The sequence below is a fragment of the Camellia sinensis genome, chromosome 4 (genome assembly GCF_055761805.1).
Source record: "Camellia sinensis isolate YWXY chromosome 4, ASM5576180v1, whole genome shotgun sequence".
NCBI lineage: Eukaryota > Viridiplantae > Streptophyta > Magnoliopsida > Ericales > Theaceae > Camellia > Camellia sinensis.
Window position 1 is genome coordinate 220,395,165 of NC_138964.1, and position 23,906 is coordinate 220,419,070.

Here is a 23,906-nt window from a genome sequence, read left to right on the forward strand (position 1 = left end):
AGATTCTTGGAAATAATGTTGTTAGATTCATCAAAAACAACATGCACAGATTCTTCAACAAGTAGAGTTATTTTATTGAATACTCTATAAGCTTTACTGGTCATAGAATAACCAAGAAATATAGTTTCATCCGATTTAGTATCATATTTTCCTAAGTTATCTTTATTGTTGTTCAATATAAAGCATTTACAACCAAAAGCATATAAGTGACTAATATTAAGTTTTATACCTTTCCAAAGTTCATAAGGAGTTTTCTTAAGAATTGGTCTAATCATGGCACGGTTTATAACATAACATGCAGTGTTAACGGCTTCCACCAAAAAATATTTAGGCAAATTATTTTCATAAAGAATAGTACGAGCCATTTCTTCGAGAGTTCTATTTTTTTTTTTTTCAACTACACCATTTTGTTGAGGAGTTCTAGGGGCAGAAAAATTATGATTAATTTCAAACTCATCACAAAACATAATAAACTCATCATTTTCAAATTCTTTACCATAATCACTTCTAATACTACAAATATTAAGTTTTTTTTTTTTCATTTTGAATTCTTTTATAAAGTCTTAAGAAATTATAAAAAACTTCATTTTTGTGTGCTAAAAATAATACACATGTATATCTAGTATAATCATCAACACAAACAAGAGCATATGATTTTCCTTATAAACTTAATATTCTAGATGGTCCAAATAAATCAATATACAAGAGTTGAAGCGGTTTAGTGGTTGAAATGATATTTTTAGGTTTAAAAGAAATTCTAGTTTGTTTTCCAAAATGACATGCATCACAAAGTTTGTCTTTTTCAAAAATAATTTTTGGTAAGCCAATGACTAACTTATTTTTTGAAAGTTTGGAAATTAAATCAAAATGAGCATGTCCTAATCTTCTATGCCAAAGCCAACCATTATCATTTATAACAGATAAACATTTAATATTAAAATGAGAAGACAAATCATATAAATCAAACACATTTACATTCTCATATCTATGACCTACAAATAAAGTTTTGTTTTCTAGAGTGTTCTCAATAGTGCAATGAGTTTTCTCAAAAATAACTCTATATCCTTTATCACATAATTGATTAATGCTAAGCAAGTTATGTTTTAAACCTTCAACAAATAAAACATTTTCAATAATAGGAGAATGATTTTTACCGATACTACCTACACCTATGATTTTACGCTTGCTATTGTCGCCGAAGGTCACATATCTGCCATCATTTGATTGAAGTGTAGCGAACATAACTTTATTTCTGGTCATGTGCCTTGAACATGCACTGTCGAGATACCATCTATCGTTCCTAGATTTTGTCTTGAAACATATCTACAAAAATTTGATTTTTCTATTGGTACCCATATTTTCTTGGGTCCATAAAAGTTAGAATTTGACATTTTTGAAATTTCCTTAGGAATCCACATCTTTTTTATTTTAGCAAAATAATTTCTTTTAATAGGACATGAAGGTGAAATATGACATTTTGTACCACAAAAATGACATGTGAGATGAGAGTGATTAGAAGATGCATATACAAAATCATTTTTGACAGCTTTTACTTTTGAAAAAGGTTTATATCCAATTCCGGCTTTACCAAAAGTACGATTTTGATTTTTAAGAATTTTATCTAAAGTCTCTCTACCTTGAGTGAATTTGTAAAGAGTATTTTTCAAGTCTTCGATATTTTCTTTCAAAATAATTTGCTTTTTTTTAAAGACTCATTTTCTTCTTGCAATATAACTAATGTTTTTTTTTTTTTTTCAAAAATTGAAGACTCTTTTCGAGTTAAAATATCATTTTCCTTTTTCATTTTCATGGTTTCATTTTCTAAATTATTTATTCTGGAAATTAAGGATTCATTTTCTTTTGACAAACTTGAAATCACTTTCTTTTGATAGTTACTTTTCAACCTGAGCTTCATAAATTCAACATGTAATTTATCAAAAGTTGATTGTAATTCATTAAACGTAAAAGATTCATCATTTGCCTCATCTTCGTTTCCAAGTGCCATTAAGCATAGGTTAGCAACTTCATTTTTGCAAACTTCGGTTTCTGAGTCGCTTTCATCACTATCTTCTCCCCATGCTGCAATCATGGCTTTCTTTTTGTCCTTGTTGAACTGTTTCTTAAGTTCCGGACATTTTGATTTATAGTGTCCAGATTTGTTGCATTCGTAGCAGGTAACTTCATTTTTTTTGTGATTTTCTCCATTTTGAAAATCCCTATTATTAAAATCTTTTCTAAAAAATTTTCGCACACCTTGTTTCTTTTTCACAAACCTTTTGAACTTCCTAGTAATAAATGTCATTTCCTCATCATCATCCGAATTATCTTGATGTTTCGAGGTGGATTTGAAGACTATTCATTTTTTCTTGTTGTAGTTCTCCTCTTCTTTTCCTTCTTACATTATGAGCTCATGAGTTAAGAGAGATTCTATTAACTCATCTAGACTTAGCTTTGATAAATCCTTGGCTTCGGTAATGGCAATGACTTTTGTCTCCCAACTTTTTGGCAATGACCTAAGCACTTTTCTTACAATTTCAGCATTAGTATATATTTTTCCAAGAGAAGTTAAACCATTAATAATATCAGTAAAGCAAATAAACATTTGAGGAATAGTTTCATCAGGTTTCATTTTAAAGAGTTAATAATTATGGACTAGCAAACTGACTCTAGATTCTTTAACTTGTTCCATTCCCTCATGAGTCACTATAAGTTTATCCAAAATTTCTTTTGCGGCTTTAGATGTGGAAATTCTGTTAAACTTGTTGGCATCTAAGGCGCAGTACAACATGTTCGTAGCTTTGACATTAATTTAGGTCATTCTAGTATTTGATTAATTCCACTCATCTTCAGGTTTGGGTACCCTAAGTCCATCTACGATTTTGGTAGGAATTTTTGGACCATTGCAAATAATTTTCCAGCATTCATAATCATTAGATTGAACATGTATGGCCATTCTAGTTTTTCAATAGCTAAAATTTGTGCCGCTAAATAGTGGTGGCTTATTGGACGCTTGCCCCTCAGGTAAGAAATAATTAGGGGTTGCCATGATTTACTCTAAGACGGTTAAGTCACACAAACTAGAGTTTAGACTCTGATACCAATTGTTATCCCAGGTAGGCAACCCAAGAGGGGGGTGAATTGGGTTATTTAAAAAAATTTACAATATTAAAATTTATAAACACAATATTCAGAATACAAAAAAAAAAAAAAAGAATAATAATTATCAATATGAAAAATAAGAGAGATAGGGAGAGAAAATCAAACACAAAGATTTATAGTGGTTCGGCACGCCAGGCCTACGTCCACTCTCCAAGGAACCTCATTGAGAATTTTTTTACCATCAAAATAAATTAATACACCACCAATTCTTCACCAAGCTTGTGGATTTTGTACAGGATTTACTCTTATCTATTGAGCCTCACTCAACAATAAATGTCTTACTCTTACAAAAAACTCTTACAATAATGAATAAAAATAAATGGTACTTAAACCTTCTTTTACAATAATTATCTCACAAAGAGTAGATATGAAAGTATAAGAACAAATGTTACACTTAGATCTGAAAGTGAAAGAGCAGAATACAATATACTCAAAAATTTTGGAATACACAGAAAATTTTCTCTTTAAGTTCTTGATTTTTCTCCACACACAACACTTCTATTTATACTAAAAAATATACTCGTTGGAAGTAGGACGCTCATTGCTGACGTCATGCCTTACATATGCACGCTCCTTGATTTTAAATAGTCAACAAATGTTAATAATTAAAAAGATAAAAGTAAGATTAATTTTTTCTTTTCCTTTTTTGTTTTTTCAAATATGGAGCCACCGTTTTTGTAGACACTTTAATACAAAGTTCACAACTTTCAAACACGCAAATGATTTGCTCCATCTTGTTTTATTATAATATATATATATATATATATATAGCTCCATCTTTTTCTTTTTATTTTATTGTAATGTGATATAATCAATATAGTGTAGTGTAGTGTGATATGATATAATCAATATAGTGCAAAAAGCTTAATCGCTCACGTGATGTATTCTATTTATATTATATGCATTCTATATAATATTCTAATCAAATATTTGTATATATAGTAAAATCTGTTTAAGTAATATTTATAATAGATCTAATCATATATACCATTTTTAAATTTTTGTAGAGATTTTCAACTAAACATAACCTACTACTCCATTTGGATATATCACTTTTGTCAAAAGAAGACAACTCATCAATATTACGTTTGTTAAGATAATACAACCAATCAATCAATTTTGTCAAAATATTATAATTAATCAATTTTAATTTTGTCAAAAAGTGAATAGTAGAGTTTTCAAAAATATTTTTATTTGAATAATATTTAACAAATATATATATTTTAAACAGATAATATTTTGTGTCAAATAATATGTATATTAAAAAATTTAAATTTTTACAAATAATATTTTAGATATCATCAAAATTAAATAATATGATTAATAGAGTGAATAATCAAATCAACAATTAATCTACTTCTACTCCTATGCTTCGAAAATAAAGTACATAAAATAAAGTGCAAAAAAAAAAATAAGCGCATAAAATATAAATGATAAGAAAAATATAAATCAGTTGTCTTTAATTTGAGTTCTAAATCCATTTACATTATAGCCATGAATGACTATTTATAAACAAACATTTGTAGAAAAAAATTACATAATAACTATCACATTCTTTCATTTTCTACACTTCACATTCCATGACCTTCCACTTCATTTTTATGTCTCTATAACTTCTTTTAACCTCCAATTTATGTTCTATGATTCTCCACATTCTGCATCATCTTTTCACATGTGTTTAATGATTCATAACTTCTCATAACCTCTAAATGGGTAAGAGAGTGCCACGTGTCCATCAATTTATCAATAATAATAATACAATGATGCTACATGCATCAATTAGTGTACTAATTAGTGTATCAACACTAGTTATGACATTATTGTTGACCTTACTCATTAATCACATTACAAATTTTAAAATTTTCTTAAATTATGCTATATCATCAATTGATATATTAATTAATACATTAATTGATATATATAACATTATTTATAATAATAAATTATTTATTTATAATGCCAATAATTTCTTTATATATTTCAATTATCTAACATAAAATTCGGAAACTCTTATAGGTAACACTTACGTTTTCATTAACTCTTTCAACAATTAGAACAACGTTGGGCGTTACCAGCGATGGGCCAAAACGAACCAATAACTTCTCATAAAAGGCAGGCCCAATGCGCGGTGAGCACCACCCACGAGGGACTGAGATACATCCCATCTCATCTCTCAGCAGCACCTTCTTCAATTCTCCATCAACCCGTCTCTCTCTCTCTCTCTCTCTCTCTCTCTCTCTCTTCAAACCCTAGTTGTTTTCTTCCATGGCCGGAGCTGTGGAGAACTTCTCTTCCGATGCTGCCGCCACCGCCTCCGCCTACGACGACGACATTAAGTTTGGGTTCCAGCGGCCGGAAATGTACCAGAACAACCTCACCGGCACGGTCGATCCCTACGACCGCCACGTCTTCCTCTGCTACGAGAATCACGACTCTTGGCCTCCTCGTGTTGAGGACTCCGATTCTGATCCTCTTCCCAAGCTCCTCTCTGGAGCTCTCAAAGCTCGCAAGAACGACCTCAATGTCAAGGTTAGTCTCTTCAACCGATGAATTTTCATAGTTCAGTTCAAATCACAGAGAGTTGTTCAAGTAGGTTTTGATCTGATGAGCTTTGGCTTGGTGATTTCATGTGCTAGACTCGTTTGACGATATGCGAGGGACGCGACGGGACTGAGTTTTCCGATGGAGATGTGTTGATTTTCCCTGAAATGATCAAATACAGGTAAATTAAAGAGGATAGGTTAGGGTTTCAATTGCAATTTTCCATGTAGGTCGTGAAATTTCTTAGAATATTTAGTTTTGGTTTTTTCTTGCTGAATTATTTATTGTTAAGGAGTCTCAGATGTGCCAAATTTGACCAAAATTTGAGGGGTTAGGGCTTCGATTTCCTAATTATTTTGTTTGTTGAGTCTGTGATTGCGTTTATTTCATTGATTGAAGGGGTTTGAAGGACTCAGATGTTGATAATTTTGTTGAGGACGTGCTTGTGAATGGAAAACCTTGGGCTTCTGGATTGGAGGAGCGGTTGATTGGTTCTCATGTATTTGTGTGTGCCCATGCTAGCAGAGATCAAAGGTGTGGTGTTTGTGGACCAGCTCTCATTGAGAAATTTAACGAGGAGATTGAACTGAGGGGATTGAAGGATCAGGTGTTTGTGAGTGCTTGTTCGCATGTTGGTGGTCACAAATATGCTGGGAACTTGATAATTTTCAGCACAGATCAAGAGGGTAACATTGCTGGTCACTGGTCAGTTCAAATTTGATTGCTATCTTTTTCTTGGTTCTTGAAGTCTCACATATATTTGATGCAATTGGATATTATTATGGTGTTAACAAATTGTTCTTGTTATTGTTATGTAGGTATGGTTATGTTACCCCAAATGATGTGGCTGATTTGCTTGAAAAGCATATTGGAAAGGGAGAGATCATAGAGAATCTTTGGAGGTTTGTGCTTTTGAGAGTTCTTTCTTTCTTTTTTCAGTGAAATGCTTGTTGGAATGATATGTTGCTATTCTGACCATTAATTAACAAAGTTCCAGAAGATACTGAACGAACCATATGGCACATGATCAAACATCTTAGTGATAAATTTCATGGGATGTGCAGTTAGGGATTGCAACTTTTATTTGCTGTGGGATGAATCATTTCTACAGTATTTCTTTTGGACTTATTTATGAATCATTTGTACATCTGGATGTGGTATCTTTAGTTGTCAAATCTAGTTTCAAGCTTGGTCTAATATGATTCAATTTGATTCAAGTAGATCCTCTCATTCTATTCTGGTAGTTTGCGTGTGGCTCTCATTTGAATGTCGAGACATAACCATCATGTTGAAAGCATGTACATAAGTTGCCCTGCAAGTTCTCCATGGATGTTGCACGAGGTATATGATCACCTTTTAGATTGTACACCTGTTTTTAGTTTGCTAGTCTAATTTGTCTTGATTAGAAGCATATTTGTCTCTTCTTTGCACTTGTTAATGGATGGGATGTCTTTTCACTCCTGCATCAATATTCAAAAAAACATTGGAGCATACAGTTAACCACATTGAACTGCAGGGGCCAAATGGGTGTACCTGTTGAACAAGCTGAAAAAGTGAACAAACAGAAGATTCCAAATGGAAAGGTTATGGAGAAAAGCGAGAAGCCCCATGGAGATATCAGTCAAGACAAGAAGGAAGATGTGGCAAGCTGTTGTCAGGGTGCTAATGGGTTTTCATGCTGCAGAGATGGAAGTTCGGAGATTAAAGAAATCACAGAAGTGCAAGAAAAGAAGGGGCTGGGCAAACTCTCAAGCTGGATGGGAAAGTGGGAGGAAAGTGATGTTCTTGCTGCGGTTGCTGTCTTTGGAGCAGTGGCAACTATTGCTGTGGCTTATAGCTTCTATAGAAGGTCCGGGTGAAAGATGCTCTGTAATCTTGTTCCATTTTGTTGGCATGTCTGTGCCCTCGTTTTTGGTAGAGAGGTCACGAGATATGTTTGAATAATCCTCTGTACCATGCAGTTCTTTAGAACGAAAGTGATAGCTATATATATGTTCATGTTACCACTGTTAAGATGAATTACCACTATTAGCAATCAGAAACAATTTTTTCTTATTTATTTACCAGTAATCCCCGCAAGAACAAATACCATTGTCAAAATGGTGAAATCGATGCATGTCCCTTACAATGATTACGCGATTCACAATTTTTGAAATGAACTTTATGGCATTGTGACAGTCTCCACAAATTCTTAGATTCTTTGTGATTCGGAGAGTAGTCCCAGCACTGGTGTTGATGAGGCCAAATGCAATGGCCAGCCTCTCACTGTGGTAAGAAAGTGCTTCCTCTCATGCTTCGCCTTCAATGTCATGAAGCACACAATCCGTCATGGGGACATATCCCAAGCGTTTCATTTGCGCAGCCAACTCCTTAAGCAGAGAATAATCTTCTCTGATTGAGGATGTGACTTGTCTCCGGATCCAAATCTATGGACCAGGTTATTATACTCTATGAAACTAAATCCTTGGACCTTTTTGGTTCCTCTTCTAGTCATCATCTTCCTCACCTTCTCGACATCAATCCATCGAGATTTAGCAGCATAGATGTTAGAAAGCAGAACATGATAGGCAGCATGAAATGGGTTCAACTGGAAAATTTGGTCTGTAATTTTCTCAGCTAAACCTATATTGCCGTGAATACGGCATGAACCAAGCAAAGACCCCCATATACTCACATCAGGTTCGACTGGCATGGTTTCTATGAGCTGTTCTGCTTCAGAAAGTTGTCCTGCATGGCCAAGAAGATCCACCATACACGAATAGTTGCTTAGCTTCGGTACAACCCCAAACTCTTCTCTCATCAATTGAAAATACTTCTTGCCTTCTTCTAGTAATCCTGAATGGCTGCAAGACGAGAGAACGCAAGTGAACGTCACGTGGTTCGGCCTCACCCCTTCTTTAACCATCTGGTGGAAAAGATTGATTGCATTCTTCCCATCTCCATGGATTCCATAACTTGCCATCATTGCACTCCAACAAACAACATCTTTCCCTGTTGTTTGATCAAACAAGGTATGTGCCAAACCCAAACTCCCACACTTTGCATACATATCCATGACAGCGGTCGCAACAGAGATATCGGATCCAAACCCGGTTTTGATTACATAATTATGAAACAATTCCCCTTTTCTCAAAGCTCCTAGATTTCCACAAGCTAGAAGAACACTCAATATGCCTACTCTATTGGGCTTCACACCTGAATCACACATCATATCAAAGAACTCCAATGTCTCACTGTTACAGCCATTGTGAGCATACCCAGATATCATTGAAGTCCAAGAAACCAAATCTCTCAGAGACATTTTATCAAACACTTGGCGGGCAGATTCAACATCACCGCATTTTGAATACATATCAACCAAAGCAGCATCGATGTAGAGATCGTTGTTACACCCACCACACAAAGAGTGATTGTGAATTACTCTCCCAGCAAACAAATCCGATAGTCCTGCACATGATTTAAGCACGAAAGGGAAAGCAAGCTTGTCTGATCTCAAACCCTTCTCTATCATCAAGCAATAAAGCTCTAATGATCCTCGAAAATGGCGATCAGAAGCGTATGCCCTTATCATGATATTCCATAGGTAACTATTTGGGTTGGGTAGAGCTTTGAATAGAAGAGTTGCTATGTCTATGCTATTGAATGAAATGTATGAAGTGAGCAACTCAGTTGATACATTAGAGTCGTTTTGGAGCCCTAAAGCAATGATCTTTGCATGAACTTTCTTGAGAGAACTAAGGCTGCTGGAGCATATTTGGAGGATGGATGAGACATATGAAGCAATCTCAGTGATGGGTGTGATCTTCTTCTGACCTTTTAGCATGAGGTTTTTGATGATGACCTTTGGCATAACTGCAATCACTTCACACATAGTTGAACAATTCCCTTAATTTCCATTGATTGAACATCCTTGTTTGTTTGGTTGTGTTTTTATTTTTATTTTTTGTTCTCATAAACTAAAACGAAGAAATATTTGAAAACAACCTTGGTTTCATTTTCGTGCAAAACAAAGTTTTCGAAAACTCGAAGTGGGTTGTTGTCGAAAAAATCTTTCGAAACCAGTTTGCCAAAACAAGTTGTTTTGGGAAAATAAAACCAAAAAAACTGAATGAAAACATCTAGAAACCTTGTGAAAAATGCTTCTGAGCTACATTATAAAGTGCAGGTACCTAGTTGACGAATTTCCAATGATTTTTCCTTTTTTCCATTTTAGATTTTCCGGGCTTTTATCCATTTCCTTTATCTAATTCTCTCTCTGTATTCACACTTCATGGTTTTGTTTTGTGTTACTGAATTTGTTTGAAGAATGCACACCAAGTTATCCTCAAACACAACTTGTCTTGGTTTGGGTTGGTCACATTTGGAAAATATGCTTGGTAAATTCACTAATTATTATCTTGGTTTGTCTTCATTCTATTACACCTTTGTTCATAAAAAATTCTGTAGTTAGTTTCTTGTTTATATCCGAGTTTTGAAGATACTTCATTGTTATCCTTTCAGATTAGGTTGCATGAGCATGTTGAGGCGCTTGGTGACACAAGACTACTTCGATAATTTGTTGCGCATTTGATTGTCACGCTTTAAAATTTGAACAATTAAATATTAAATTAGAACTAAACTCCAATCAATATTTCATCATCCAAATCTTGGGATGAAATAAAATCTAAATGTTCTCGTCCCAATCCGGTTTATGTAAATTTCAATACTAAAAAGAAAATACAAGGGATAAAAAAAAAGTAACAAAAGCCAACCAAACCATCCATCACCTCCCCCACATTAAATTCTCATATATCCACACAATTAATAAAGTCAAAAATAAATAAAGTAATAATAATAATAAATAAATAAATAATGATTTACAAAAATCAGGATCGTTACATTGATGGTTAAGGTACTACTACTATTTGCACTGCTTTTGTTCTCAACCTGTGTAGGTTTTCACAACAGGAAAACAAGAATCAACCTCAGGACCTTAGGATTATAATTCGATTAGTAAAGGAAACCAATCACTTTCTCATTATCATCCTTTTATTGAGAAAATGTTCAGCCACTACAAAGTAGGTTTGGGCCTTAATTTCATTATTAAAAAAAAAAATGGAAAAAAAAGAGAGAAAAAAAAGAAGACGATTTGGGCCTTATTCCTTACAACCTAGAAACTGCCAAAAGTTCAATGTTTAGAAGAGAGAAAGCAAGGACAGTCCAAATTTCTCTTTTGCTTCCTTATCAAAAGGGTCATCTCCCAGATACACTTTCAACCTTGCTCACCTCCTCACCCATCACTGCACTCACCACAATGTAAAATTTTTTTTTGAGATTTCCTCAAAAAGAATTTTGAAACCAGTTTTTGGAAACAATTCACCAAACAAGTTATTTGGAAACTGAATACAGAAATCGAAAACACAACCAAAAAAGGCGGCTGTTCCCTTTGTATCCTCACCTTTTGTTTGAAGAATGTATCCTGGAAGCCGAGAAATCTCAATTACAGAACCGGATGTCAGCTTTATGTCATCTGATGCTTCACCCATAATCCTTCGTTAAAACAAACAACAGTCAAATCTTTTAAGTTAAAAAGTGTTCAATTAGTAGCTAAATAGAAATATGCAGTTATGGTGATTTCAAATAACCAACTTACTTCTTTGTGAGCTCGTCGTTTTTTCTACCAGTGAGCTTTTTGATAGATGCTCCAAGACCTTCATCGAAGTTCTTTCTTACCATGCTCATAGTAAGGCCAGAAAACACAATTACCAATCTCACCAACATTCCCACATCACTGTCAATTACCAGTTGATACATTTCCTTGGTAGGTTTTGCCCATGCTTTTCCAATTTTTGACCTCAGAAGATCTCTCAGTTTCTCATTATCTGCATATATCCCTGCAACTGAAAAATGTTACAAGTAACTAACTTTTTTTTTAAGCTGTGGCATGATACTTAAGTTCCATTTGTATTTATGGATTTGGCATTAATCACTCAAGGAGAATAGCTCACATCCATCCAACCAGACTCTTAGTATCATTTTATTTCTGGACTGGTCAACCCAAGGCATTTTTTATTCATCATTAAGTTAAATACACTTTACACTTACATCGGTATGAGCTAACCTAGTCTTTTCTTTTTTTAATTTGTGAGGTTTTGTAGTTATAGATCAAGAAGTATATATGAGTATAAACTGAGCATTTGACAGAGTGAGTACATACCAAAGCCATAGATTTTGATGCCCATGCCAAGCATGCTCTTTTTCCTCAAACCAACAGTATTCAACTGCTTCCCATCATCCAGCTTAACCGAAAAAGTGACCCCGGTCTTGGGTTCAGTCTCAACAGGCACCTCCTCTTTCTTTGTCTCATCCTTTGGCCAGTCTTTTTGAACTGCCTCATTCTGTCTCACTATTGGCAATCTTAGGCATAGTAGTACTATTGGCTTTCTCATCTTGAGGTGTCTGTGGCTTTAAGGCAACACCAGTTTTGGGCTCTATCTCAACCATGTCTGTGTTGGCAATAACCTCCTCCGCGGTGGTTGCCATTCTTTATAGAGTATTGATGTTGTTTGTTTTGGTTGGCTATACTATATACTATGGTGTGTTTATATGGGGAGATTGCAGGTGAGTGAAGATGGGATTGCATTAAATTGGCATTGATGATGAAGATATATATAGTTGTATGCTCAGGATCTTCAATCCCATTAGTCTCGAACACTCTTTTTTCTATTAGAGATAAAATTTGGGACAGAAGAACAAGATTGGAATACGTATCATTATCAACCAATATAAAACAGTATGAGCTGATATATGTAAATATTAGTACTGAAAGTTCAAAATCCCAATACGATATGTATCAGCTGATATTTAAAACCTTGTAGTTGCAAGGGGAGGGTAGAGCATCGATCTCTTAGGCCTAGCTACACCTCGATATGAGCATTAGATAGGGCAAGTTAAAAGGGTGATGAGTCTCCATGAATGTTTTTGCAGTTCATCCACAAAAATGTGGAATTCTCACGTCCCTCGAACCAACCTCCCTCCATGTAATCCTCTGATCTATTGATAGCTTAACAATGCTCATTTGATTCTGTCCATTTAGGACTGTTTTGAGTAGTTTCTGTTAGTGGTGAGGTTTAAGAATGATTATCTGAAGTCTATGGACCCAAAATCAATAACATTAAATAATTTGAGTCATACATATGGGAGGGTGAATCAATCATAAAAAATATAGTTCACTTAGATTGCTTTACATATGTTTTATGCGGTTGATTTTCAGACTTCATAAATAATTGATTGCTAATGAATGCAAGAAGAAATCTTGAGAAAGCGGATGAAGATAAAAAGGATATAGAAACTTAGAAAGTGGTGTGCTTTGTAAAATATACAAGTAAATCAATGTGTAATTCAAATTTATTTTAAGTGTGAAAAATAAATATGAACTCACATTAACTTTTTTTTAATATTTAAATAGGGTTAATTAGCCAATTGTATGTTTTTGTTTTTGGGTCATTGCCAATTGTATGTTCAAAATCCAACTAAGCTAGACTTGAACAATTTACTCTTCAGCACGACTTAGCTCGTTTACAGTCATACTCTCTCCCCTTCTTATATTGATACTATTATTTTGATTTTTCACATATGATTTACAATTTAGAACTTGTTTTTAGGGTTTTGAAACTAGATTTAGATTACTAGAATAGCTATATGGAAGGTGGAAGTAGGACAGTCTGATCACCAATTTGTAACCAACATGAGCTGGATTAGTTGGGACACTTTGAAAGAGGAAGAAGAAGAAGGGGGGGTCAATACTGGAAGGCCAAGCCACCCACTACTTTCATACTTCCTTTCTCCATATAGTCAAAAGGGAAAATACAAAAAAGCAAAACTCACTACTTTTATATTGTTAATAGATATGCATATCTTTTTTAACTTTTGTGGATGACTTTTATGTTGTTTGGGGGCACAAAATTTGTTTGTTTTGTTTTATTTATCATTATTATTTTTTTTAACCAAAATTCTTTCTTTCTTTTTATTTATTTATTTATTTTTATAAACTTAATAAAGACATGTTTTCAAAACATACCTTGAATTAATTTATTAAAATAAGTTTCAAAAATATAATGTCCAAGTTTTTTTTTTTTTGAACATGAAAAAAGGATGCTCCATGAAGGCATTATAATATACGTGGTCCTGGCATCGGCGTAACCAATCGTTGACCAGATTTAATCTAATTCAAAGGAAGGGACCTACCACTAGAGTAAGAAAAGAATACACCAACCCCCAATACAAGAGGCAGAGTCACGATCGAAGTATAACGTAATCAGCCTCACCATTTGAAAATAGGCCCTAGTCATGCCCCAAGAGTTAAGCCCTACTTAACTGTGTGGAAGGAAGGCACCTTTGCACCCCACCGCCACCCCAGCGGTAATTTTCAAGTTGAAGTCGTGTTTGATAAATAATTTAAATTTGTGAACCACCTTAACAGTACACAGATGAACATAAGCCCCCCCCCTCCCCCCGATGGTCCACTGCTTTTAAGGGCTCATTTGAGAATTATCTTTTTTAATAATTTTTTAAATTTTTGCAAAAAATCATGTAAAATACAAAGACAATGAATTGATTTTCAATGTTAATAATAATAATAAAATGAGGCGAATAAAATTGTAATTCTATATGACGATAAGAATAAAAATACACACCGACACGCTTTAGGAAAGCTCCATTGCAGCAGCTGCGTTGAATTTGCTTCTTGGCCTTAGATTCTTTTTTTATTATTCATCTCCCTCAACAACCCAATGTGAGGTCTTTCCTTTTACATATCAAATTAGTTGTTTGTTTTTTTGCCCTTCAATTCTCTTGTGTTTGTTGTTCATGACGTTGTACAAATCACATGTATTAATGATTGTTTAAAATGATTTAAATAAGTATATTTTTAAATTTTTTATAAAAAGATATACAATATAATAAAGAAATGATATAATTTAAATAAAAAATGATGTGACTAAATAAAATAAAAAAATAAAAAGATGTGTTAAAATAACACATGCCAAACAACCCTGTGCTCTAGAAGACAAGACCTGAAGTGATTACCTGGTTTGTATTTGTCAAACAATAAATAGATATGAAATAAAGAAGTGTAAATTATATTGAAATTTAAAATTTAAAATAACACATGCCAAACAACCATTTGCTCTAGAAGACAAGACCTGAAGTGATTACCTTGTTTGTATTTGTCAAACAATACATAGATATGAAATAAAGAAGTGTAAATTATATTGAAATTTAAAATTTAAAAATTTAATATAATTATATTAATTTTTTTAATAAAATTATAGAGATTGAAATTAATGTAAATAATATGAAAATACAAGGTTAAACAAGGCCAAATTTGCATTTCAACATAAAAAAAAAATAAATAAATAAAGATGATAATATTATGGAAACATTTGGTGATCTGAATTTTTGTGATTTAAATGATTCAAATGTGTTAAAACAACGGCGTTTTATACTCAAAATGACGTCGTTTTGGGTGTTTCGAGCCATTCGAATCATAATTTTTCGAGTCACCTATCATTGTTGTAATATTATATAACTAACAAATTATTAATGAAAATGAGACTAATGATTGTTTTGAGAATTAACTTTTTTAGAGTGACATTTTAATTTTTATGAAAAGATATGTAAAAAAATAAAGAAAGTAATGATATTTTTGTAGTAATTTTTTTTATTTTTTAACTAAAATATAATGTATCAAAATAGACTTACATATTATGTAAATTAAAATTTTAAAAAAATTATATAATTATGTTAAAATTACAAAATTTATTATATGTTTTACAAATCTGAAAAGATAAATACAATTTACCTAATAATCTAATAACAACACTGTTACCATCATTGACATTTTCGCACTCTGAAATCATCAAATGTCAAAAAAATATTGTAAACATTTTCTCACACATCACTGATTTTGATGAGTAAAATTTCTTTATCTAATGAAAATATCAAATAGATAAGGAATAAGAAAAGTAATGGTAAATCAATAAAGTTTATTTTTATCATGCACATGTTTGATAATAATCTGTTAATTTTCAAATAATTTTACTATTTATTAATTTTTTTCAAATAAAAATGATGATGAAGAAAGAGTAGTCAAGGCTTGTGAAATCATTTAACTAAGTTTATTGATTAATAAATTTTAAAATTAATATAGTACATTTTTTTAAAATATTTTTTTGAATGTTAGTACATTAATTAATATATTTTTTTATGATATATATTTTTATAAAATATATAATTATTGTACACTTGTTAAGAAGTATTCTTAATTAAGGTTATCCTTAACCAAATTCAAAAAATAAAAACAAAAACCAAAAATTTAATTCTTTAAAATAGATAATGAATTAAATTACCAAACCTTCAACTAGGTCAAATTTATGACTCCCAATAATTTTATTCTATAAATAGTTATTTTGCTTGTACCAAAATCAATAATAGAACCAGAGATAAGCCTCTTTGGTGTAATTTTAATAAACAAAAATTCAAAACTACTCGCTCTCTTAACTTTTAGATAATCAATTTATTTAAGTTAATTCGGCCTAATAATAATAAGTCATAAACATAAATTAAAAAAAGGAGATTTGGTCAAAAAATTTTCAAAATACTTTAATGCATTAAGGATAAGTACAAAAATTTTCTTTAAAAAGTTCAGCACATATCATTATTACCAAAATATCCTTAGTAACTAATTTAATATTTTAAATTTTAAAATGATATAACTTTTAATCTAAATGTCAGTTTTTAATAAAATTTATATTTTTTTGAATACTCTCATCAAGATCTATCAAACAAAATCTAAGTTGAGAATAAAATTCTTTTAAAAAAATACCATCTATGCTATGTTTCACAGTAAAATTTACTATCATTAAGCATATCAACAATCAAAGTTTATCGTCGTTAACTAGAGTAAAATTTTATTTTACAAAAAATAGAGTACATATTAAAAGAACGAACGAAAAATACAGATACACAACATTTCTAAACTTGTAAAATAAATAAAAGTGAAAAATTATTAAATTGATAAACAATGATGTTAATACAAGCCTAGTTTAAGGTACATTAGAAGAAACAAACAATAATTACGTTCTCTTCTTATCTATTTCTTCGAACTTAGACAATTATGACTTGCGAGTTTCTTTTTCGGTGATTGATGAATGAGGAAGACCACAGATTTTGAGACTTCCAAAAATAATTTTATGACACTACCAAATTCCAAACATATAAGGATTTCTCAGATAATTACAAACTAACTAATCTTGCAAATTTCAAATCTATGAGATATATGACGGGTTATTTGAGATGTTCTAAATAAGTATATTTTTTGACTTTTTAGACTAAAAAATTGAGGAAAAAATATGATTGTTTGAGTTAATTTTGTCAGTAACTTTTTGACTTTTTAGGCACATGCCAAACTTGGCCTACTATTGTCTAAAAAAAAACCAAAAGTTTTATTCTATCCTTCCTCAATTATGCACTTCTTCTTTAAGAGGTTTATGAAACAAAATAAATTGAGTTGTCTTTTTCACGAAAAAATGACTCAATTGAAGGATTTTGACTTAATTTCCTAAATTATACCAAATAGTTAGACACTAATTATCCAAATAAAAAAAATTATAACCAACTCAAACAAATTGCATCAAATAGCCAAACAATCTTCTTATATAAGTGTAGGCTCACAAAATTGTTCCTTTGTGTGTTGTTAGTCATTTTCAAAAAAAAAAAATAATTGTAGTGGAAAATATATATCATTATTAAAATGAAAAACAAGAAAGACATTATTGATAGTACTGTAGCGTCCAAGTTGGGCAAAAAGCAAAACAAAAATTAAAGAGGCGAGTCCTTTCATCCTCCATAGTCGTTGTCCCCAAGATGAAGGTCCATTTTCCATGTGCATGTTTTAAATAATTTTATTTTAGCCCTCCTTAGTTTTTAAATATATATTATATATGTCCATATCCATGGCATCAAGTTTCCTCAGATTTCAAACCCTCTTTTGTCTCTCCTCCTCCGCTCTCTCTTCCTTCTAGAATATAGTAAAAGACTTCATTGTTTCTCTGACACACTCAATTCAATTCCTTCATGGCTTTTACCTTGGCAGATCAAGATTAAAAAACAGAGTAGTTGATTGTTCCATAGGTGGAAGGAGAGACGATTCTATACTCCACCCACTACCCAATTCACCTCCTAAAAAACCCCTCTCTGGGTCGTTGTTTTTCTCTGTAATTTCAATTTCCCATTGAAGTCTTTCTTGATTGTTTTGTGTTTCCTCTGTTTCAGGGCAGAGCTTTTTCTGCTTTAATTTGTTTGCCTCCCAATTGACTGAGGGCATGAGTTGAGATTTCTTGATCTCTGGCTGTGTTTCGGGGGATGGGTCTCTGCCATGGAAGCAGAACAGAGCTTGTGTTCTCTATATAGAGCTCTGTCATGTGTGTTTTTCTCTAACACTCATTTGTGAACTTGCCTCTTATTATCTTTTGTTGATATGGGTTCGGTGTTTCATTGATAAATTTCAGAGAGAGACAGAACATGGGATCTGGGAATGGGTTCTACTATGTAGGAGAGTTCAATTTGGATGCCAAGTGGTTGATTGATCCGAAGCTTCTTTTTGTTGGACCAAAGATTGGAGAGGGTGCACATGCCAAAGTGTACGAGGGAAAGTAAGTCAATCTTATTCTGATCATTACTGTTAGTATAATACACATTATTGATGTGGGTTCAAGTCTTTTAGTCCTTACCATCTTTATCATTGTGCACTTTGTTCTCTCTATTTGTCTCGCCACTTGCAAGATTCATCGATTTCTCATAAAAAAGAGAAAGTGGAGAAAGAAGTTAGCTGACATTTTGGTAGTACAAATTGTTTTGCTAGGGATTCTTGATTGATTGAGAAGAAGAATTGCTTATTGTCTCTCAGACTTAAAGAGAAACTACTTTTTCAAACTTGCAACATCTTTAGTTCTCATCAAAATCTCTATTGAACACTTGTTAGTGTCATTAGCTATTACTTGTTAGATTGGTTATGGTGTTTGTGATCTCATTTTTTTGTGTATTGGTTTCTTTCAGATATAAGAACCAGATTGTTGCCATTAAAATTGGTAATAGAGGGGACACCCCAGAGGAGATTGCAAAGAAGGAAGCTCGCTTCGCAAGAGAGGTTGCAATGCTATCTAGAGTACAGCACAAGAATTTAGTCAAGGTTCTTTATTTTAAAATTGAATCAAAGATTTCTTTATATTAAAATCAAAACTATGTGTAGGAAGTGAATGTTTGTTGGCAATTTGAATATGACACATCTGTAAGACTAATGATTTGAGTTCTACTATGTCTGCAGTTCATTGGAGCTTGTAAGGAACCTGTAATGGTGATAGTAACTGAACTTCTACTAGGTGGGACAGTGCGAAAGTACCTGCTGAACATGCGGCCAAGGTGTTTGGATAAATGTGTAGCTATTGGGTTTGCACTTGATATTGCTCGTGCAATGGAATGCTTACATTCTCATGGAATCATACACCGTGACCTCAAGCCTGGTACTAGTTTTATCCATCTTCTTCATGGGATTGTCAATTTAATAAATTTGAACTGTTATCCTTGTTGGGAGTATTCGATGCCTTCATACTGTGATGGGCATAATAACTACAGTTGATTGTAGAGATTCTGTTGTTTGTTTATTCATTTTATATCCCAATTGCAACTGCATCAGAAGGAAAATTAGAACATAAGACGAGGAAACATGTATAAGGATGAACTGTGAATGCCTTACGATGATTTGCATTAGAGGGTTGTAGAAAATGTGATGGAGACTTTCTTTTGGTACAGTTGGATTGAATTAAGGATCACTAAATGGGTTGCCTCGTTTATTTTGATTCTTGTTGCCCAATTTTTCCCCGGATAAAATTGTTTTGCTTTTAAACCAATTTTACAAGGATTCTGTCCCCGGATCAAATTGTTTTTGCTTCTGATTCTTTATATTATATTGTTTCCCAGAAAACTTGCTCTTGACAGCGGACCACAAAACTGTTAAACTAGCGGATTTTGGTTTGGCCAGAGAAGAGTCGTTAACAGAGATGATGACTGCTGAAACCGGAACCTATCGGTGGATGGCTCCTGAGGTACAGTATTGAATGATGAAGATCTTTTTCTTTCTTTCTTTCTTTACGCTTTTTTTTTTTTTTTTTTTTAATTTGTCTTTTGTAGAGGTTTGAGGGTTCACACTTCAATATTTGGCCACTTTCCTACTCGGTTGCAGCTTTATAGCACAGTTACTTTGAGGCATGGAGAGAAAAAGCATTATAACCACAAGGTGGATGCCTATAGTTTTGCAATTGTATTGTGGGAGCTCATACACAATAAGTTACCCTTTGAAGGCATGTCAAATTTGCAGGCAGCCTATGCCGCTGCTTTCAAAGTAATTACTCTCTTCCGTCTCCTTTCCTTTTTTTTATTTTCAATTTTTCCTTTTGGGTAAGAACGATGAACATAGGGACAACTGAATATGCACTATTGAACAAATTTCACTCCTCAATGTTTGTCCAAAAGAATTTTACAAAGTTTTGATCTATGTTACCTGGAACGTGGTTACGTGGATCACTCCAGTACGATAGGAGTATTTGGATTGCAAAATTCACTATTTCAGAATGAAAGTGTATGATATATCGAAATGTGCACTAAATGTAAATTGTTAGGGTATTAATGTTTTTTAGTAACACTGGTTTGGACAACGAGGTTGTTTTATTGGGGCTCTAAACATCAGCTCAGGCATGATTTGAGTTATGTACTTTTGTTGTTTCAGAATGTGAGGCCCAGTGCTGATGACCTCCCGGGAGATCTAGCTCTAATTGTGACTTCATGTTGGAAGGAGGACCCAAATGCGCGGCCCAACTTCAGTCAAATAATACAAATGCTTCTCAATTATCTCTCTTCGATTTCACCACCAGAGCCCATTCTCCCACATAGGATTTTTGCTTCTGAGAATGCTATCTTGCCACCGGAGTCTCCTGGTACAAGTACGTTGATGCCTGTAAGAGATGACTCGGGCGAAACCCCAATGGAAAACAAGCCAAGAGGTTTCTTTTGCTTTGGCCAGTGCTACTGATTGCCCCTCCGGAGGTACTAAAAGTTGCATGAGTGAAATGAAGCTTGATGAAGAGTAGCGTCAAAACAACGCATAAATTTTCATACGAAAAGATGTGAATTTGGCTGAGTTTACATGTTTAGTTGCTATAGGAAGCCTTGTATTTGATGGTTATTTGTAAAGTTGAATAATAAATTTGATATTAACTTTCTTCTGTTCTGACCGACTTAGAGATTTGGAGTTAGGGTGGTTGTGATGTATTATAGTTGTAGGAGCAAGGTCCATCCAAAGGCATTCACTCCATTTTAGTGTAATAATCTCAATGACTAATGAAAATCAGATGCTATTTGTGCTCAAATGAGGTGGGATTTGGCAAATGCTTTTTGTTTTGGAACTTTTTTTTAATATTATATGTATTGTTTTTAATAAACTTTTTATTATTATTATTATTGATGAATGGCAAATTAAAGTCAAACTCAATTCTCAGCAGTCACTTTAAAGAGAAGTGATTGAGACCCTCTCAATCACCAACCCTTCCACCCCGCACACATGTGGGGGTTGGTGATTGGAGGCGGAGAAGAAAAAAAGAAAAAAAAAAAATGAAAATTTGAATCACAGGCCAAGGGGGTTGTGGGGTCACATATTGGAGGGGGTCCGGGTCATTTTTGCACTATAAATATATGTTAATCTGTTGTGGAGAGGAAGGAATTTCGGGGAAAAAAAAAAAGTACCTTTTAATAGATATTCTTTCCCTTTTGTTTTTATGATGTTTTAATTTTCTTTTGTTAAGGTTAGTGGTGAAACTCCAATATTTTTTTTATAAACATTTTATGACTCAATAATGGTTTTCAATGTTAGATTATTTTAATTGATTGACTTATTTATTTGGAAAAATTTTTATTATTCTGTATAATATCTTGTTCTATTGTAGATTCTGGGCACGATAGAAGCTTGATATTTCCTGCGAATCAAACAATTAGATTTTTATGGTGTAATCAATCAGCGAAAGTAATTAATTTTTATATGGAATAATCGTTTTATCTTCCTATTGAAAATAACTTTTGTGCATGTTTCAATTGAGTTATATAAATTGAATCTAAAATATTTTAAATAAAGCATTGGCGGAGGATCCTTAATGCCTTAGTACTCTTTTTATAATCACCTTATTTTATCTTGTAATTAATTATTTTTCTCAAATTATTCAACCATTTCAAAAATTCAAAATCATATTTTTCTTTACTTTATTTGAGTGGTCGGTAATTATTTTGAACAAATTGATCCTTGTGAATTCAACCTCGAATTCACCGAGTTATATTATTTCGCGACATCCTGCACTTAAGATTACAATATAAAAGTCACAGTAATTATCTAACATTTAATTATTATTCATCATAAATGCATTCATGCTGGATCATATTTACCTTAATATATTTATCTAGACCCAAAAATGCTTTAGAGCTCTAATATAGGAGCTCTAATAGCTCTAATGGGAAGGTGGGTCCCACCCTGATGTGATGTTTGTGCCTTGTTTTGTTTTTATTTTTTTGCTTTGACACATCATTAGAACTCAAATTAGAGCTCTATATTTAGAGCTCTCTATCATTTTCCTATCTAGACCAGATACTCTATTTCTCGAACTTTTTGAAATTCATATATTCTATGAAATTCACATATTCTAGGACTTTACGTATTTTAAAAATTTTATGATTTAATGATTGAAAATGGATTGAAAGTATACTTCGTCAATTTATTAAAGTTTTTATTCAAAGGGTATGGTTTATCTAACAGCTTACACGTGCCTATTATATGACTGTATCCCATCTAGCAAGGGAATTCATAATATGAAACTTAGGTTTTTTTTCTCAATTATATATTTTAATTAAAAAATTAAAAAATTATTATAAATTACTACATTATTTTTTTTACTTTTTTATATATATATTTATAAAAAATTAAAAAATTATTAAAATAACCTATTCTCAAATGAGATCTTTAAAGAGAAAATTTTTAATTTCGTGAACACACACCACAGTGTTGTATGATCTTTCTCTCGTGCTGTGTAATCCCCCTTTGAAAATAAATCAATATGTTTAGTTTGAGTTTTTTAAATTAAGTTTTTTAAAAATTAGATTTTTTAGTTTTTTATTTTTAGTGAATATTTTTAAAATTTTAAACATTTTTTTAGATGCACCTTACTTAAATATATCTAAAAAGTAAAAAAATTGTGAAAAAATATTTTAAAAAATTAACAAATACATAAAAATACAAAAAAAATATATTGAATTCTCGTATTTTTTTTAAATATATTTTTGGTATTTAGTGAATTTTTAAAAGGTTTTTTTTCACAATTTTTTTACGTTTTAGGTATATTTATGTTAGGTATGTCTAAATATTAAAAAAATTGCTTAAAATATTTAAAAAATTTAATTAAAAAAAAAGCGGAAAACTAAAAAGTATAATTTTCTAAAAAGTATTTTTGAAAAACTCTAACCAAGCAAAGTGAATTATTTTTAAACTTTTATAAAAATAACATACAGTAAATAGAAAATGACGCGCTAATTTATAGCGATTTTATTATTATTATTATTTCAAATTCATGTTGCCAAACAAAACCTAAGGGGTGGTTTGGAAAGTATTATCTTAACACTCATTTTTATTTTTTTTTGGTCACATTACTTTTTTTACTTTTCTGTATATCTTTTCGTAAAAAGTCAAAAAGGATATATTTATTTAATATTTCTCAAACAACCTCTAAATGTGTATTTATCTCTTCTATAAAATTTTATCATAAATTAATTTCTCATAAATAAAATTTTGGGTAAATTATATTGACATCTCTTGAGGTTTGGGCTAATTACTACCCACCGCCTGACGTTTTAAAAATTACATTTCCACCCCTGTGGTTAATAGTCTCATTTCACAAACCCCCTTGCTTATATAAAAAAGTAACAATTCCTAGTAGAAAAACAGAGAAAATTATATTTAAAAAAAAAAAGTAAATGAAAAGGGCAAAAAAAAAGATAAAGTAAAGCAAAACAAAAAAAGAGTGTGTAAAAGTCAATGTCTTTATTCCGTCTAAATAATTACAATGACAAGAGGGTTA

At 32.1% G+C, this 23,906-nt stretch overlaps 3 protein-coding genes and 1 pseudogene across 5 annotated transcripts; 2 read left to right on the forward strand and 2 right to left on the reverse strand.

Moving 5' to 3' along the window:
* Positions 1–5,161: 5,161 nt before the first annotated feature.
* Positions 5,162–7,759, forward strand: LOC114316267 (altered inheritance of mitochondria protein 32). Its single transcript, XM_028262929.2, has 5 exons — positions 5,162–5,688; positions 5,796–5,881; positions 6,100–6,405; positions 6,519–6,602; positions 7,217–7,759. The coding sequence occupies exons 1-5, from the start codon at positions 5,425–5,427 to the stop codon at positions 7,557–7,559; spliced, it is 1,083 nt and encodes a 360-aa protein (XP_028118730.2). The 5' UTR covers positions 5,162–5,424; the 3' UTR covers positions 7,560–7,759.
* Positions 7,760–8,050: 291 nt separating this feature from the next.
* Positions 8,051–9,571, reverse strand: LOC114316312 (pentatricopeptide repeat-containing protein At2g01510, mitochondrial). The gene has a single exon (XM_028262979.2). It carries the CDS (start codon positions 9,569–9,571, stop codon positions 8,051–8,053), a length of 1,521 nt encoding a protein of 506 aa, XP_028118780.2.
* A 1,082-nt stretch (positions 9,572–10,653) lies between these two features.
* Positions 10,654–12,222, reverse strand: LOC114316235 (chalcone isomerase-like protein 1; annotated as a pseudogene).
* A 5,204-nt stretch (positions 12,223–17,426) lies between these two features.
* On the forward strand, positions 17,427–21,161 carry LOC114316266 (serine/threonine-protein kinase STY13-like). 3 transcript variants are annotated; one of them, XM_082922780.1, is made up of 7 exons: positions 17,427–17,610; positions 18,249–18,392; positions 18,796–18,928; positions 19,064–19,259; positions 19,717–19,841; positions 19,979–20,137; positions 20,522–21,161. In XM_082922780.1, exons 2-7 carry the CDS (start codon positions 18,262–18,264, stop codon positions 20,822–20,824), a joined length of 1,047 nt encoding a protein of 348 aa, XP_082778906.1. In that variant the 5' UTR covers positions 17,427–17,610; positions 18,249–18,261; the 3' UTR covers positions 20,825–21,161. The 3 variants fall into 3 exon arrangements, with proteins under 3 accessions (XP_082778906.1, XP_082778904.1, XP_082778905.1); XM_082922778.1 differs by having other exon boundaries at positions 17,536–18,161; XM_082922779.1 differs by lacking the exon at positions 17,427–17,610 and adding an exon at positions 17,702–17,954.
* The last annotated feature ends 2,745 nt before the right edge of the window (positions 21,162–23,906 follow it).

Excerpts from the sequence above, each read along its gene's own strand:
- LOC114316267 (XM_028262929.2), top strand. The coding sequence starts at position 5,425 with ATGGCCGGAGCTGTGGAGAACTTCTCTTCCGATGCTGCCGCCACCGCC. Across the intron at positions 5,689-5,795 it reads AGAACGACCTCAATGTCAAG|ACTCGTTTGACGATATGCGA; the intron begins GTTAGTCTCTTC and ends TTCATGTGCTAG. Across the intron at positions 6,406-6,518 it reads GGTAACATTGCTGGTCACTG|GTATGGTTATGTTACCCCAA; the intron begins GTCAGTTCAAAT and ends ATTGTTATGTAG.
- LOC114316312 (XM_028262979.2), bottom strand. The coding sequence starts at position 9,571 with ATGTGTGAAGTGATTGCAGTTATGCCAAAGGTCATCATCAAAAACCTC.
- LOC114316266 (XM_082922780.1), top strand. The coding sequence starts at position 18,262 with ATGGGATCTGGGAATGGGTTCTACTATGTAGGAGAGTTCAATTTGGAT. Across the intron at positions 18,393-18,795 it reads GCCAAAGTGTACGAGGGAAA|ATATAAGAACCAGATTGTTG; the intron begins GTAAGTCAATCT and ends GGTTTCTTTCAG. Across the intron at positions 20,138-20,521 it reads CCTATGCCGCTGCTTTCAAA|AATGTGAGGCCCAGTGCTGA; the intron begins GTAATTACTCTC and ends TTGTTGTTTCAG.